Source organism: Capricornis sumatraensis, chromosome 8 (genome assembly GCF_032405125.1).
Source record: "Capricornis sumatraensis isolate serow.1 chromosome 8, serow.2, whole genome shotgun sequence".
Lineage (NCBI taxonomy): Eukaryota > Metazoa > Chordata > Mammalia > Artiodactyla > Bovidae > Capricornis > Capricornis sumatraensis.
In genome coordinates, this window is record NC_091076.1 from 75,533,609 (window position 1) to 75,548,981 (window position 15,373).

General features: G+C 52.3%; 2 protein-coding genes across 6 annotated transcripts in view; one reads left to right on the plus strand and one right to left on the minus strand.

Annotated features, from left to right (window-relative positions):
* The window catches only part of C8H17orf100 (chromosome 8 C17orf100 homolog), a 68,355-nt gene that overhangs the window by 28,118 nt on the left and 24,864 nt on the right, over positions 1 to 15,373 (minus strand). The gene's annotated exons all lie outside the window — the stretch shown is intronic.
* The window catches only part of SLC13A5 (solute carrier family 13 member 5), a 30,025-nt gene that overhangs the window by 8,399 nt on the left and 6,253 nt on the right, over positions 1 to 15,373 (plus strand). For 3 of the 5 annotated variants that reach the window (XR_011145214.1, XM_068978963.1, XM_068978965.1), the window contains 8 exons: positions 295 to 482; positions 1,480 to 1,645; positions 3,225 to 3,347; positions 6,971 to 7,180; positions 8,158 to 8,258; positions 9,295 to 9,413; positions 11,411 to 11,572; positions 14,615 to 14,752. Coding sequence is in view for 4 of the 5 variants with exons in the window: in XM_068978963.1 (XP_068835064.1) it covers positions 295 to 482; positions 1,480 to 1,645; positions 3,225 to 3,347; positions 6,971 to 7,180; positions 8,158 to 8,258; positions 9,295 to 9,413; positions 11,411 to 11,572; positions 14,615 to 14,752 (1,207 nt within the window). In the remaining variant the exon portion in view is untranslated. The remainder of the gene's footprint in view (positions 1 to 294; positions 483 to 1,479; positions 1,646 to 3,224; positions 3,348 to 6,970; positions 7,181 to 8,157; positions 8,259 to 9,294; positions 9,414 to 11,410; positions 11,573 to 14,614; positions 14,753 to 15,373) is intronic. The other 2 variants (XM_068978964.1, XM_068978966.1) reach the window with 2 other exon arrangements.

Below are 15,373 nucleotides of genomic sequence, written 5' to 3' on the forward strand. Positions count from 1 at the left end.
TCCCTTGCTGGAGCGTGAGCTTCCTAGAGCCACGATGGGAGCTGAGGCCCCGTGGTGACCCAGTAGCCAGCAGAGTGGACGTCAGTAATGTTTGTGGAGAGTGGCAGAGGGAGGGAGGTCGGGAGGGAGGTATTAACACAGCATCACTCCTAGACTATCCAGTCCCAAACAGGCCTCTGCACCCTGGTGCTGGGCCCTGGAGTCTCTGCAGGGGGCAGGACCTAGTTCCCTAGGGGTTGGGGGTGGCTGGGGGTGGGGAATTCTTTGGCTTTCCTCTCTGCCCCTCCTCTGCAGGCTGATGCTGGGCTTTATGGGCGCCACGGCCTTTCTCTCCATGTGGATCAGCAACACGGCCACCACGGCCATGATGGTGCCCATCGTGGAGGCCGTGCTGCAGCAGATGGAGGCCACGAGTGCAGCCACCGAGGCCAGCCTGGGGACCCTGGAGCTGGCAGAAAAGGGCAAGGCCGGCAAGCTGCCAGGTGAGCCCCTGGCCAGGGCAGTCCTCTCCTCTGTTTCCAAAAACTTGAGCCACCTCCCTGCTTCCTGGAGCCCTCTTTTTTCACAAGCACATAGAGAAATACTTTGAAATGCCTTTTTCCTAACTTTTAGGAATGTGATTAGTGTATAAAAGTTCCATCTTTTCATGGAGCTTACAGCAAGTTCCCCCCACATCTGTTCCTTCCATCACAGAAGTCAATACATGTTGATGTGATTATTCATTTGGGTAACTTTTGAGCACCTACTGGATGCCCTGGAATCCTTTCTACCCCTACTCATCCTTAGGGAGGCCTCCTCTGAACGAGCCAAGTCCCTCTGCCACTCTATTCCCACAGGTTTTGGGGTTGGTAGTCACACCTTGGCTTCCCTGCTGGACACTGAGCTCAAGGAAGTCAGAGTGCCAGTGTCTTTCCTCTGCATCGTTCATCCCTAGGCCCCACATGGCCTCTCAGGGCCTGTGCTGATGGCCAGACCCTGGGGCAGGTCCTGGCCTGCAGAGATGAAGCAGACACCCTCGTACTACGGATTCACAGAGCCTGGTGGGGTGGGCTCAAGAGGCCCCTCGGTCAGTTCATCTGACTTGAGAGAGGCCCCAGAATGCCATAAACCAGACACGGAGGAAGTGCCAAAAAGGGAGAGGCCTTGCTAGGAGGAGAGGACATCTGAGATGGATTGGGACTACCCCCTGCCCCTACTCCCTCCAGATGAAGGGAACATCTTGAGTGAGAGCAAGGAGGCAGGAAAGAAAGGAGTGTGTCTGAAGCTGCTGAGTTTTTGCACAAGTCATTGAGGAGCCGTGGGACGTGACCGTGGGTGGCAGGTGGGGTCAGACCACAGCCTGGGGCTTGAGGCTGAGGAAGGAAAACCTGGGGGAAGAGCCAGCAGAGCTGGTGTGCCCAGAGCCTCAAGTCAGCAGCTGGGTCGGGAGCTGGAGCTGGAGCTGGGCTGGCTCAGCTCATGGCGGTGTGCCCACCGCAGGCAACCAAGCGACTTTGGAAGGTCCCTCTGTGAAGCAGCAGGAGGTCAACAGGAAGAACGTGTGCAAGGCCATGACCCTGTGCATATGTTACTCGGCCAGCATCGGAGGCACCGCCACCCTGACTGGGACGGGACCCAACGTGGTGCTCCTGGGCCAGATGCAAGAGTGAGTCGCCGGCCATGACTCTGGGGACAGTAACAGGGTGAGAGGGACGGGGCTGGAGGGGCCCACCCACCGCTGCCTCTGCTTCAGCTGGGCCCCGGGGCTTGGGGGACATGTCAGAGCAGGGAGGATGGGCTGCCTTCAGCCTCTGTGGCCCAGCCTCCCTGCACACGCTCAGGACCCCACAGCGGGGGAGCTGATGTCCACAGACAGGGTTGCTTTTCGCTCTGGGCCAAGTCCCACCTTTCTTTCCCGGGCTCAGGATTCTTGCTCAGAAGGGGAATGTGGATTGAACCCAGAGCCAGTCATGGGAAACGACAACATAGTCCAACAAGCAGGGTCCTTGGTTAAAACTTAGAGAAAACAGACACCTCTAAAGATACTCCCCTCAAAGCTGGTTCACGACCTTGCTGTTTAATGATGATGGTCCTATGACGTTGGGGGAGGTTAGCAGTTAGGTCAGCTGGTGCCTCACCGGCTCACTCACTCACTCAGTTCTGTGCCTGGTCTTGTGAGGCTGGGGTCACAGAAGTGAGAGGGTCCTGGGGCCTGCCAGTGGGATACTCGAGGGCAACTGAGGGTAGCAGATGCCTGGAGAGTTCTGATGGGTCATGTAAATGTGTTAATGAATTTAAGTACAAATCACAGTAGGGTCAGAGAGAAGGAACAGAAGTATGGTGGTGCCCATCCTGTGCAGACAAGCACCCTGGACAGGGGTGGGGAGGGCGGCTTGGAGGTGGGAAGGGCAGGCCTGAAGCCTGGCAGGGTGGACACTTGAGATGGAACAAGCAGACCGCTTTGCTTCTGCAAGTGTTTTCTGTAATGACAGCCTTATGCTTCTCCCCAGAGCTCCTCTGGGCAAAGCTGCCTGTCTGCGCTGAGTGAGAAAAACTCTGTGGCTATGTTGTTGTTTAGTTGACCAGTCGTGTCCGACTCTTTGCAACCCCATGGACTGTAGCCCACCAGGCTCCTTAGGCCATAGGATTTCCCAGGCAAGAATACTGGAGTGGGTTGCCATTTCCTCCTACAGGGGATCTCCCTGACCCAGGGATCGAACCCATGCCTCCTGCATTGGCAGGTGGATTCTTTACTGCTGAGCCAGCAGGGAAGCTCTATGCCACTTCACTCTTGGGCTAAATGGATCAGTGCCTGGGGCTGGGGGTGGAAGTGACCCTCTTCCAGCCCCCAGGAAACATTGTCTGATTCCACCCTGGGAAGCTTTTGAGATCTGATCTTTTAAGGGGACCCTTCTCTTGTGAAAGCCCACACCCACTAGGTGATTCTGAGGAATCTGTGGACCCCCTGGAGCTATTGGCCAGTTATGTGTATACAAAGGTGTATTCTTCTGGACTGAAGGACCTTGCTTTTCACGCGCTTCTCAGCCAGGTGTGGACCCCTAGGAGGGCCGGTTGGTCACACCTCAGGCTTGTCTTGTGCGTGGCTATGTTCTGGGGCCCCTGCTTCAGGCCACCTCTCGGGGCCCAGCTGTAGCTCAGCCTCTGTCCAGAGGGCCCGGCCTGCCCACTCTCCCGGGCCAGCATCTGGTGGAGACTGGCCATGGGACTGGCGCTGCTCCCATCAGGTTGTTTCCGGACAGCAAAGACGTCGTGAACTTCGCCTCCTGGTTCGGATTCGCCTTCCCCAACATGCTGATCATGCTCCTGCTCTCCTGGTTGTGGCTCCGCTTCATGTACATGAGATTCGAGTAAGTCTGAGATGGTGACACCGTAGTGGGTCTGTGTAGTGTGCTGGGTCCTGCAGGAAACCCCTCTGGCTCGGCAGCTGAGTCTGGAGAGCGCTTCCTGTCCGGTTCTGACCATTTCTCAGCAGCCCCATCTCCTGCTGGCTTGCCCTCCATTTCCTGCCACTCCTGTGGCTCCCCATGCCTTCGCACGTGCTGTTCCCTCTCCCCGGAATGCCATTCCCTGCCTTCCTCCCTTCCAACCTCCTCTATCTTCAAGGCCAGTTAGAACGTTTCTTCCTCGGCAACTCCTTTCTTCCTCGGCAACTCCTTTCCCAGCTTCCCCCCACCCTGCCCCCTGCCATTCCGATTCTGATGATTGCTAGCTTGCTCGCTGCTCCAGGCCTCCCTGGACACTCTAGGCTCTGCCCCAACCCCTGGCACCTGCAGTCATGCTCCAGTGCCTCCCCCCACCGCAAGCTCCTCTGTGGCCTGCGGGTAAGTCCTCTCTGACCCCCGCACCCGCCCAGTGCCCAGCCCAGGGAGAAGGAACAGGTATGCCATTGAAAGCAAGTCAAAGCAATTAACGAGCGCTTGTTCTTGGTGTAGAACTGGACGGACTTCCACTTGGCCGCAAGTGTCTTTTAGGACAGGTCACGGCAGACGGCCTGAGAGTGTCCCAATCAATCCAAGCCCAGATTTACTGAACGCTCACAATGTTCCCAGAAGCACGGCACTTCTGCAAAGTTTACCTTCTGGTTCCCAGCACACAGGCATGGTTCACCAAGGTCAACCTTGACAGCAGCCAGGCTGTGCACAGAAACCATGACGCATGGCTCACAAACACCTCAAAATGTTGTTGTCATTTTTAATTTTTTAAAAATTTATTTTTATTTATTTGACTGCCCCCGGTGTTAGTTACGGCACTTGGGATTGTTCGATCTCTGCTGCGGCATATGGGATCTTCATAGGGGTGTGCGCAATCTAGTTCCCTGACCAGGGGTGAAACCAGGGCCCCCTGCATCGAGAGCGCAGAGTCTCAGCCCCTGGACCACCAGGGAAGTCCCTGTTGCTGTCATTTTTAAAGGCACGGGCTTATCTCCGTGAGCCGCGTGCTCTGTGCCTTGATTCACAGGGAGCTTGAGCTCCGATGAAAAACAGGCCTCTGTGGCAGGAGAGTGGAGACTTCAGAGATGAAAGGCAAAGATGCCCACGAAAACCTGTGAGTTAATGGGGAAAGGGGGGCATTTTGGTTAAGTTTTCTTCCAAAGGAGGAATTGTCTTGAAAATTAGAGCAAAACAAAAATTCTATCCATAATCAGAGCAGCTGTAATAAAAAGATAAAGGTACACTCAGGCCTCCGTCACATCCCCACCCCACCCCGTGTTCCGACCCCCTCGTGAAAGGGAAGCTGCTCCCTTAGGCGCCTGGCTGCCCAGCTTGAATCCTTATCTGGTTGGTCATGGAGAGCAATGTTGGGGTCATTCCCTCCAGCCTGATTCAGATAAAATGGATCTTCCAGAGTTTATGGGCAGCTTCCTAGGCCACGTCCAGCCAAGGAGGTCCACCCCAGGACCCCTCAGGACTCGTGGGATATTATTGCTGGCTTACACCCAGCCCTCCTCATCAGGCTAAACTCTGAGTCAGGGAGGAGGGTTCTCCGGACCCCTTCCAGGGCTCGGGGCCCCTTGGCCTCTTCATCAGCCTGTCTACCCCGTTCATCAGCATCTCGAGGAAGGCCATTCTACTGCAGAAGAATACTGTGCACCTACCCAGCCCCCAGGAATCCCACAGGAAGGCTGGATCCACCTTTCTCTCACGCCAGCCCAGAGGTCACCAGGTGGATTAATCCAAAGATAAGCGTGGAATGCTTAGCCTCAGAGGGACCTGAAGGCCTGGCGGCACCTCTATGGCAGGGCCAGCACTGGACAACTGAATATACGATGCTGCCCCAGAGTCTGCAGCCGCTGTGTTGTCAGGATGTGTCGCCAGCATCAGAAAAGAGCTGGGCAGCTACCAGAGTCCCCCCTTTTCCTGTTCTGGAAGCCTGCAGCTTCCGGCCCTGCCCCAGAGTCTTGGGAACTACAGGAGGCGATAGACTGGTGGCAGGTAGAACACAGACTCTCATGCCACGGGGGCGAGGACAGAGAGGCCCCCTCCCACCCCAGCGGAGCCATCCCCCTGCTGGATGATCTAGAAGGTGTCCCTGGTGGGTGACCCTGGGGACAAACGGCCTGGCCTCTTGTCCAAAGCAGAGGTCCTGGCGGGCTGTATAGACCTGGGTTCCCAGCCCCGCCCTCGTCGTGCCCTTTCCTACCCCTGAGCACCAGGAGGATGTGCCCAGACATCCCTGGGCCCCTGCTCCAGGCCACGCCGCATCCCCGGGCTGGCTCGCACCCTCCTGAAGGCGGTTTGCGTTCTCCCCTGGCTCCAGGATTCGGCGCCTCGGCACCTGTCCCGCAACTCCTGTGCTCCCTGCAAGCCTGACTCAGGGTCCAGGAAGGACTCCCAGAAGGGACGTCTCTCTAGGGACAATCAGCTTGGCCTTGCCACCACCTTCAGGCTGATGGATTCCTCAGGGTCGGCATTCTGTGTGCCAGGGGCCCCAGCCAGTCCCTCCCCAAGACTTCTGTTGCTGGTCGCTCAGGCGCATCTAACTCTTTGTGACCCCATGGACTGCAGCACGCCAGGCTTCCCGTCCTTCACCATCTCCCGGAGTTTGCTCAGACTCATGTCCATTGAGTCAGTGATGCCATCCAACCATCTTACCCTCTACTGCCCCCTTCTCCTCCTGCCCTCAATATTTCCCAGCGTCAGGGTCTGTTCCAGTGAGTCAGCTCTCCCCAAGGCTAGGTATCCTCCCCAGGGAGATGTGCTGCAGGGTGCCCTGGGCAGGTGTGTTAGCCAATGGGCCCTTGTCCCTTGGGAGCCCATCCAAGAGCAGGACCTGGCTGGTTTCTCCCCCTGCCTTAGTCACACTCACTTCCAGCCCCCAGAGTCTGCTGGGTCCCTAATCCTACGCCTCAGCTCCTTGGAATGTAAGCACCCACCTTACTCCTGCCTGACCCAGGCTGCTGGGACCTGTCCTTGTTCCTTGTGTCCTCCAGAGCCACCTGATGATGAGGACTGGCATGCCAGTACCATTGAAAGCAGCTCCAGGCCGCGGTGGGAGAAGGAAGACAGGGAGCTTGTGAGGGTGCCTTGGCTCCACCGCGAGCTGGTTCCATATTTCTCAGCGTCCCCTAGATAATGGCAGCAGCTGGCCTCTAGGCGACTGGTACCGGCCAGGACGCCCTTGCCAGTGGTGGCTTCAACTCTGCTTGTTTCTGCCCCCTCTGCTCCTGTCCATCCCCACTTCATTTCGCTCAGTCTCCCACCCTCCTGGCCATCCTCTCTTCCTGAGTCTCCATCTAGACTGGCCATCCGACTTGTGCCTTCTCAGGCTTCCTCTGGAGGGACCCTCCAGTTCTGGGGGCATCCTGGGGCATATGCTGGGCACACAAAACAGACTTTGCCACTACGTCCTGTGAAGTCGAGTGGGCAGATGACAGAGATGTGGAGTGGGGAGGGACTTGCTCAGGGCCCCCTGGTGACGGTCCCGGGCCAACCAACACGCTCCCCCGCCCTGTCATCTTTGCCTCCTCTAGTCTGTCCTGGGGCTGCAGCCTGGAAAAGAAGAACGAGGAGAAGTCTGCCCACGAGGTGCTGTGGGCAGAGTACAGGAAGCTGGGGCCCCTTTCCTTCGCTGAGATCAACGTCCTGCTCTGCTTCTTTCTGCTGGTTGGCCTCTGGTTCACCCGGGACCCTGGCTTCATGCCCGGCTGGGTGTCGATCGCCTGGGCAGAGGGAAAGACAAGGTAAGTGGCTCCTCCCGCAGCACCTTCCGTGGCTCTCCTCCTTTTCCGCCGTCCAGTTCTTGAATGCTCTGTTGGTTTCCAGACTTGCTTTTGTCTCACCAGTCTTCCCGACAAGCTCACAGATGTGTTCTTGTGGTCCCTCAGAGCAGCCAGGCTGTGATAGAAGTTCACTGGGCGAGGGCTGGGGCTCCCATTGCTCCGGTTTCCCAGTCTCTGTTCTGCCGTCTTTCCTTTCTTATCTTTCTCCAGATTCGGATGAGTCCCTCTGAAGACACACATCCAGGGTCCAGGAGCTTCTTTAGAAAGAGACTTGGCAAGAGGGAGATATGGAGTTTCTCTTCTGGCTAAGTCATGTGGTCAGAAAGGAAGAAAAGTTGAGACCATGCATATCCTAGAAAAGGCGGAAGATGTCTGAGAGATAGCCACCTATTAGTGCCTTATTTCATTCTGAAGGTCTGCTTGGGGTAGCCCGAGTCCTTGTGGTCACCCTGGTGACCCCAGAATCCAGAAAATCTGGTTGAGAAGAGCGCACAAAGTTCACCTACAGAGCAACACAGGCTGAGAGGGACATGAGTTGCTCAGGGTCACTCAAAGATGGTGGCAGAGCCAGGCCAAGAATGTAGGCATCTTGGTTTCCAGCCTGGATTCAGTCTATCTCAGCACCCCTGATCTTGGCCTTTGCAGTATCAATTTTCTTTCTTTCCTTTCTTCTTTCTTCTCATTTTTATTATTTATTTATTTGGCTTTAGTTGCAGCATGTGGGATCTAGTTCCCCAACCAGGGATTGAACCCAGGCCCCCTGCATTGGGAGCACAGAGTCTTAGCCACTGGACCACCAGCAAAGTCCCGAAGTATCAGTTTTCTTTCTCAGAGGAGCCAGCTTCCTCACGTAGGAACATTCAGACACAGAGCAGTTTCGCTCTGTGACTGGTACTCCAGCCAAGCTGGGCTAATCCTATGTGCTTGTCCCTGCCCAGGTACGCCTCCGATGCCACTGTGGCCATCTTTGTGGCCATCTTGCTATTCGTCATGCCTTCACAGAGGCCCAAGTTCAACTTCTGCAGCCAGACTGAGGAAGGTAAGGCTCCTGTCCTGGCCTCCCACTCATCAGGGCTGGGGCCCTGGCAGCAAAGGGTCTCCATGAGGTTCTCTGGGCCCAGGAGGGAGAAAACCTCACCCTGTAGCAAAGGCCTGGCTAGATTACAGAGTCTGGGGGTGGCGGGGGGGTGTTTTCCAAGACTTCCCTGGATATTGTTTAGTGCAAGACCTCTTCTTTTGCTTTTTAAGCATTTGAAATCTTGTTTATTTTATAAGAGGAACAGAAAGGGATTTCCCATGATGCCATCAGTATTTGGGGGGTTTCTCTCTCCCTCCCAGTCTTTGTTAATATGCATATAGATATTATATAGCTATAATCAAAACATACTTCAATCTCTTTTCTCTGTTGGATTTTGTTTTCATGTTTTTGTTTGTAGTTATTCTATAAACATTTCCTGTTACTGTTGCAGTCTTCAAATTTATTTTCTTAATTATGGCATTATATTGTATCAGGGGGCTGTAACCATTCCCCTGTTATGGAGCATTCTGGCTATTTTGAATGTTTCATTATTATAAATGAATGCTTTTGTATATATAGCTTTTTCTTTGAGGGTGTTTCTTCTTTAGGAAAAATTTCTAGCAGTGATGTTGCTGGGGTAAAAGAGTATATATGTCTTAAAGGCTTTTAAAATGTATTGGGAGACTGCTTTTCAAACAGGCTGTACCAATTTATAACGCTACCAGAGCATAGCTTTAATATATCATGTCTTTACCAGCAGTCGATGTAGTGATTACTGTAAATTTTAGCTGATTTACAGCTATGAGATGGTACTCATTGTCCTTGTCGGCTTTTATGCCCCCTTGATGAGATCACTTTTATCTCTTTTGCTTGCTAATGCTGCTCTGGGTTGTGTGTGATTTTTTTTTTTTTGGCTGTGCCATGTGGCTTGTGGAATCTTAGTTTCCCGACCAGGGATTGAACCTATGGCCATCAGCAGTGAAAGCGCAGGGTCCTGACCACTGGACCACCACTGGAATTCCTAATGTATGTGTGTGTTTTTATTGTCTCTTCTCAGAAAGGAAAACTCCATTCTATCCACCCCCACTGCTGAATTGGAAGGTGGCCCAGGAGAAAGTGCCCTGGGGGATCGTGCTTCTCCTGGGGGGCGGCTTCGCTGTGGCTAAAGGATGCGAGGTAACTTCTCCACTGCCGGGGCGGGGACAGGGTGGGGGGCTGCCTAGGGCCTCTTCCTTCACCGGGAGGGCAGCTGAGAGCCTCTGCACCCCTCCTTCCCAGCAACCCAGGGCTCTGCCTCTGTGTTTCTTTGTCTCCTCCGCGTAATTGCACATTTCAGGAGGACAGTGCCTCTGTCTTGTCATCTGCAAACCCTGCATCATGCGTAGTACCTGGAACAGAGAGAGTGCTCTCTGATTGATTTCAGAGATGAGTGAACAATCGTGGTTAGCCAAGAGAGGCGGGGGACGCTGGGAAGTCTCCTGGGGGGCTGTGGGAATAATGATCTCTGCTTTGATTTATTCAAGGCAAATCTTTCTTTCAACTCGTTGTGAATAGTTTCACCATTTCCTTTGCTTCATCTACCTGCTGACCTCTTTTGTTGATACAGTTGCCATTTAGAAATTTTTTCTCTAGCTAGGTATGGAGTGACATTGGGAGGAAAGAACAGCAGTTGGAAGAAAATACCTTCCAAAATGCAACTTTCTTCCCTCTCTCCTTCCCTAATAGGGGAGAAATGAGCTAGAGGGGGAGGGGACGAGCTGCCTTGGTGCTGCTGTCCTTCATCCATCTGTCCATCCATCTGGGAATAGAATGTTATAGATAAACTTGGTCTATCTTACTATTGCTGTTTGCTCAGTGTCTAGGACAGCCTGGCAAGTAGTGGGTTCATAACTGTTTCTTTTTTTTTTTTTTTATGAACATATCCATCCATTTAGTCACTTCTCCGTCCACTCATCCATCCATCTATTTATCTCTCATTCATTCGTCATCAAACCTTCTAACTAAGTCTATGCTAGGTCAGGCACAGGAATTACAGAGGAGACTGAGATGCAGTCTCTGTTTTTGAGGATTTCCCATCCTAGGTGGGGGGCATATCTGGAAGAGCATTTCAGAAAGAAGTGACACACGAGTAAAGAAGTAAGTGTGAAATAATCTAGCTGAAGAACAGCAGAAGATAATAAGGCTGGTGTTACCTCCAGAAACGGCTTCACTGAGGATCAAGATAAGGAGTGTGGACTTTATTCTGAAAGTGGTGGCAGCTACTGAAGGGTTGAAGCCAGAGAGTGACTTGGTCAGATCTACACTTAGGAAAAATCTCTTGGGATGTCTGGAATGGAGGCCTAAGAAGGGCGGGGCTTGTGGGAGACCCAGCAGATGCTGTATAGCCTTCATCTAACACAGGCTCAGAACACTGGACTCCATGGACCACTCTCTCCTCTTTGAAACTCTTTCCTCTTTTCGTCCCCAAGACATCATTCTCTCCTACTTTTAACTCTAGCTGTTCCTGCTCTGCCTGCTACGCTGACTTTTCCTCTATTCTCTGATAAATATGAGTGTTCCCGAAGGTTCTATCTTTAGCCTCTTATCTGTTCACTTTTCATTCTCTCCCTGGACAATCTATTCTCAGCCTAAAGCCCCAAATATAAATTCCCCAGTTTCTGGCTCAAATCATTCTGTTGAGCTTCAAGAACTGTGGGAGACTGAGAGGAGATGATGGACTTGAGATGTTTTGGGTGACATGGTCACCAGGCATAAAGAATAAGGGGGAGAGAGACCCCAAGATGACTCCTTAGCCTTCTAGGTTGGACAGGCTTCTAGGTTAGGTGAGTCTAGTCACTGAGCTGGGGAGCCCAGGGGGAGCAGATTCTGGGCTAGAGAGGGTGAATTCAGGTTGGGTCGTGTTGAGCCTGACATGCTCCTGGGACATCTGGGTGAAAATCCAGACAGTAGACCAGCTGGGATGGAGATACAGATTTCAGAGACAGCAGAGTGAGGTTGGAGATTGAAACTGCGGGCATGGATGACAGCACCTATGGTGCAGTAGGTATTCAGAGAAAGAGAATTGGAAGTGAAGTCTGGTTGGAGCTCCTCGGAGAGAGATGAAGGTCCCTCCGGGCTCTGGAGGAACTGTGAGCCAGTAGCCCTGGGGTGACCGCCCTCCCTGTGCTTCCCAGGCTTCAGGGCTGTCAGAATGGATGGGGAAGCAGATGGAGCCCTTGCACACTGTGTCCCCGACAGCCATCACCTTGATCATGTCCTCACTCATTGCTGTGCTCACTGAGTGCACAAGCAACGTGGCCACCACCACCCTGTTCCTGCCCATCTTCGCCTCCATGGTAAGAAACTCGGCTGGGGGAGAGTCATCACTTCATGGGAAGCTGACTGGGTGAGAGGTCTCCTAGCTAGGCTTTGGAGACCCAGGTCCCTGAGCCCTTGCTGGCCCTGGTCCTGCCCTCAGTGCTTTGCTGGTTCTTCTTGGTATCCTCTATGCTGACCCAAAGTGCTCAGCAAGAACCAAGTGCTCTAAATTTGTTTATAAATGTAATTGATTATTTCTCAAGCTCGAGAGGCAGGGCTGGCACCAAGGATACCATGGGGGAATGATAGAGTGTCTCTCAGAATGTAGCACAGGTGAGCAGGAGGCCTACAGGACAGGGGACACCACTGGCTGGAACTCACCAGGAAGAGATCTTGGGGGAACAGGGGCCTGGGGATGGTGGGAGGGGAGAGGACGTTCTGCGAAGATGGAGTAGTGGCGTCTTAGGTAGGCCTGCTGCTGCTGCTAAGTCGCTTCAGTCGTGTCTGACTCTGTGTGACCCCACAGATGGCAGCCCATCAGGCTCCCCCGTCCCTGGGATTCTCCAGGCAAGAACACTGGAGTGAGTTGCCATTTCCTTCTCCAATGCATGAAAGTGAAAGTGAAGTCGCTTAGACGTGTCCGACTCTTAGTGACCCCATGGACTGCAGCCTACCAGGCTCCTCCGTCCATGAGATTTTCCAGGCAAGAGTACTGGAGTGGGGTGCCATCTCCTTCTCCAAGGTAGGCCTAGGTAGTGGCAAAGGATAGTGGACCCAGCAGGACAAAGGCACAGAGGACCCTGCTGGACAGAGCCCATGAAAAGGAAACGGTTGCGTGACTGAAAACTCCCAGAAGCCCTGCTTGGCAAGCTCAGGTATCATGGAGCAGTGTGCACTGAGCCTAGAGAGCTTGTGAATGAGGGTGCTGAGGGTCAGGCTACAGAACTGTGTTCTCTGGGCGTAGTTTTGAGTTGGGCCTGAGAAGAAAGCAGAGTGTATAGGCAGCTCGACTGCCATTTTTTCTTGCATTTCCTTCTGTCACTCATCACATGGCAGTACCAACTCAAGGGGGCACAGAAAAAGGCCTAGGTTTCGAGTCAGAAGACCTGAGTTCAAGTTCAGGATCTTCCAAACACATCACTCAAGTTCTTTCTCCTATGCTATGTGAGTGCTGAGGGTCAAGTAGGGTGAGGGCTGTGAAAACCCTCTGTAGATGGGAAATGAGCCTGGGAGAAGCTGGGGCTCACTACCCTTTGATGTTCTGGAGTTCAGAGGACAGACTTACAAAGGCCTCAGCACAGGACTGAAGTTGGTAAATTTTCATTCAGTTGCCAGGGTGTCCATGTGCGTACAAAGTAAACTCAAGTGACTTTCTCCTTTCTTTCCAAGTGAAGATGGAAGAGTTAGGAAGAGCCCATCTCCCCCACCCCTCAGCAGGTGGCCCAGAATGTAAAGATGCCAAGGAGCCCCTTCTGATGTCGATCATGCAGTAGTGAGGACTCCCTCCACTCACAGAGGCCTGGCTTTCACTCCCAGACCAGTCAGATAAATGAGGGTCTTCATCGGAGTGGGTGGTCAGGCCTTTTGGAAACAAGCTTTTCTAGAATCAGGAGCCCTGAGTTAGATTCCCCACAAGCCTCACAATCCTGGCTCAGCACCACATGTGGGCAAGGGGAAGGTGGTGACTTCCCAGCTGGGTCCAGAGACATGTGGGGTGCATACATCATGAGGGAAACCAGGAAGGAAACTGACTCCTCTTAGTTATCCTAGAGGGATGAAACTGGCACGGCCTTTTTCGAGACCTGTTTACTCATAGAAACTGTAACCTGAAATTCTCTCACACCCCTTGACTCTGGGAATTTTATGTTCAGGAGTTTATCTTAGGAAAATTATTAGAGATGCTTACAAGTTTATACCATAAAGATGCACATCACAGAACTGTGATAGAAAATACTTCCATAGTAGTAGGGGATTGGTGAAATAAGTTATATATTCATACAATGGAATACTATCAAGTCATTAAAAAATCATAGTCTTGAAGGATACATCATAAAATGGGGACATGTAATTTTTCAAATGTGTACATACACATGGTTGGAAAATGTCTAATAATACAAAGAGCATACAGACCCTTACTCTCTAGCCTCCTTCCTAGAGATAACTCCTATTGTTAATTTCTTAGATATCTTTCTGGATGTGTAGCACACACACATACATGCAAGCATGCACACACATGCACACACAGTCTCTTTTTAAAAAATGGCATTTCATAGTCCTGTTCTGTACCTTAATATATTAAATCTTATCATACATGTTAGAGATCATTCCATTGTTAAAGTGTAAAGCCTACTCAATTCTTTACAGCTGCAAACGATTCCATTGTTTGTGTATATGTATGTTATTTGACCATCCTGCTATTGATGGCTGTTGAGACCACTTCCTGTGTGTTTTGCTGCTACAGTGTTGCACCCAACAGCTGCGTGTGTGTCTGCCCTCAAGTGCATATGGATCCACATGAAGGATTACTCGTTTTGGTAGATATTGACAGACATTACAAATTGTATCACTGATTTATTCAACAAATATTTATGCGCATCTCTCTACCCTGTGCTAGACAGAGTAGGTGTGGCTGAATTTTAAGCTTTAGAGTAAAAAAGATGGATACCAAATTCCATATGCAAAATGAACCCAAATGTGTATAGAAACACATACATACTGAGGCACACACACAGGTGAGAGACGTGGTCCCTGCCCTCCAGGCTCGCTCTGTCTGTATCAGGACAGACAGATGTGCACACACGGGCGGCAGGAGCATCCAGCACAGCCTCTGGCATATAGTAGGTGCCTAAGAAATACATGTTGAATGAATCAAGGGGGTTCAAAAAGGCGTGCTGGGGAGTTTAGCCTACAGGGTCCAGCAGAGTTACTATCCACGTATGGCAAAGGGCAGAGGACCCAGCAGGACAAAGGCACAGAGGTGGGAACGCACTTAGTATGTTAGGGAAATGCTTTTCAGACTGATGGTCCCGGGAGCTCTGTTTTCTGCTTCTGTGACACTGCGGTGCTGTGTTTTTCCCCAGTCACGTTCCATTGGCCTCAACCCGCTGTACATCATGATCCCCTGTACGCTGAGTTCATCCTTTGCCTTCATGTTGCCCGTGGCCACCCCGCCTAATGCCATCGTGTTTTCCTATGGACACCTCAAGGTTTCCGACATGGTAACGCCACCTGCTTTTGTTCACTCCCATCAGCTATGACCCTTTGGTCCTGAGGGATGCCCTGTGATGTTAAACAGTTTGGGACCAAATGTCCAGACCTAACTCCTTCTTTGCACTTATAGGCAACTTTTTCTTCTTTTCTAACACCATCTCTTATCTCATAGACTGTTCTGTCTCCCAAAGCTGAGAGGTGGGTTACAGAATCTCCCATTTGGAGGTGCTCGAGCAGCTATCAGGGGAACCTTGACTGAGGACTTGGAGGGGGTGAGGGTGGGGGTCCCATATGGCCAAAGTAGACTTGACAAATTAGCAAGAACCCAAGAGGAGAGTCAGGAGGGGCGAGGCTGAGAATAGGGGAAAGACGAATGGCAGCCAAAGAGACTGATAGAGGCTATAGATGGAGGTGGTGGAGGCGGTGGCGACGGGTGGGTAGGGGGTGGGGCTTGGGGATGGGACACCACTGCCTGGGAGGAGCAGATACTGCCCTAGAAACAAATGTAGCCAAAGGAGGGACTCTTCTGGCAGAAGGAGGGCAGGTCTGCAGCTGCAGAATGGGCAGAGGCCAGTGTGCAAACAGGGGCGGCCAGTGAAGAGGGACAAGTCTTCTCAGCACCACCCCTG